The 1,274-nt window shown below is 43.9% G+C and overlaps 1 protein-coding gene across 1 annotated transcript in view; it reads left to right on the plus strand.

The window, feature by feature from the left end:
* The window catches only part of EXOSC1 (exosome component 1), a 9,876-nt gene extending 9,013 nt beyond the window's left edge, over positions 1 to 863 (plus strand). The window contains exon 4 of the mRNA XM_037729330.1: positions 337 to 863. Within this exon, the coding sequence (XP_037585258.1) occupies positions 337 to 540 (204 nt within the window). The 3' untranslated portion in view covers positions 541 to 863. The remainder of the gene's footprint in view (positions 1 to 336) is intronic.
* The last annotated feature ends 411 nt before the right edge of the window (positions 864 to 1,274 follow it).

Genomic DNA, 1,274 nt, shown 5'->3' on the forward strand with positions numbered 1-1,274 from the left:
CGAGGCGGGTGGATCACAAGGTCAAGAGATCGAGACCATCCTGGTCAACATGGTGAAACCCTGTCTCTACTAAAAATACAAAAAATCAGCCGGGCATGGTGGCACGTGCCTGTAATCTCAGCTACTCAGGAGGCTGAGGCAGGAGAATTGCCTGAACCCAGGAGGCGGAGGTTGCGGTGAGCCGAGATCGTGCCATTGCACTCCAGCCTGGGTAACGAGAGCAAAAGTCCATCTCAAAAAAATAATAAATAAATAAATAAATCCCAGGAAATGGGTCTCGCTTCATAAGTCAGTAGAATGAACAAAGTTTATTCTTTATGAGTTGAGGTTCAGTAGGAAGCTTGGAGGCACTTCAGTTTCATACACAGCATAAAAGAGGAGTCTCGGGCAAATCTCTGGGGCCTGGGCTCTGCTACCAGCTTTTCCCTTCCAGGTGTCCAGATGGTTCCCATCAGTTGGTGTGAGATGCAGTGCCCTAAGACCCACACTAAAGAGTTCCGGAAAGTGGCCCGCGTACAGCCTGAATTCTTGCAGACCTAAGAAGCCACTTTTTACCCCATGGAAGGGGGTAAGCTGTTCCTGAGTACATTTATGACAATAACATGTACTTGTCTTTATAAGATGCTATTGTCTTTATTCAAACAACTGGGGTTGGCCAACAACCACTTCCAGAAAAACCTGCGAGAAGCTTACGCTGCAGATGGAACACGTTTCTGTCAGCCTATCAGTGGATTTCATTCTCTTGAGTGATAAAACTTACCTTCTCGGGACACCAACAAACAAAACTGTGATATTGGAAATGGCCTGTTCATCCTGACAATCCTTTTAAATATGTAATTTTGCTATGATAAAACTTTTTTACTAAAAGGATGTTATAGTTTCTATTGTCTTAAGCAGAGAAAGCCATCTACCTGGTGTCAAGATATTTCAGTACTTCTGCTTATTGAGTATTCACTATGCTAGCCACCAACTCAGGCACTTTGCATACATCCCCCTCATTTAGGTACATTATGGTTTAAAGAAAATTCAAGGACACGTGGTGATACAAACAGCATGTGAGGCGGATGTGGTGGCTCACACCTATAAATCTCAGCACTTTGGGAGGCTGAGGTAGGTGGATCACTTGGGGTCAGGAGTTTGAGACCAGTCTGACCAACATGGTGAAATCCTGCCTCTACTAAAAATACAAAAATAAAAATTTTTTTAAAAAATTAGCCAGGTGTGGTAACACATACCTGTAATCCCAACTACTTGGGAGGCTGAGGCAGGAGAAT

Source organism: Cebus imitator, unplaced genomic scaffold (genome assembly GCF_001604975.1).
Source record: "Cebus imitator isolate Cc_AM_T3 unplaced genomic scaffold, Cebus_imitator-1.0 Scaffold299, whole genome shotgun sequence".
Taxonomy (NCBI): Eukaryota; Metazoa; Chordata; class Mammalia; order Primates; family Cebidae; genus Cebus; species Cebus imitator.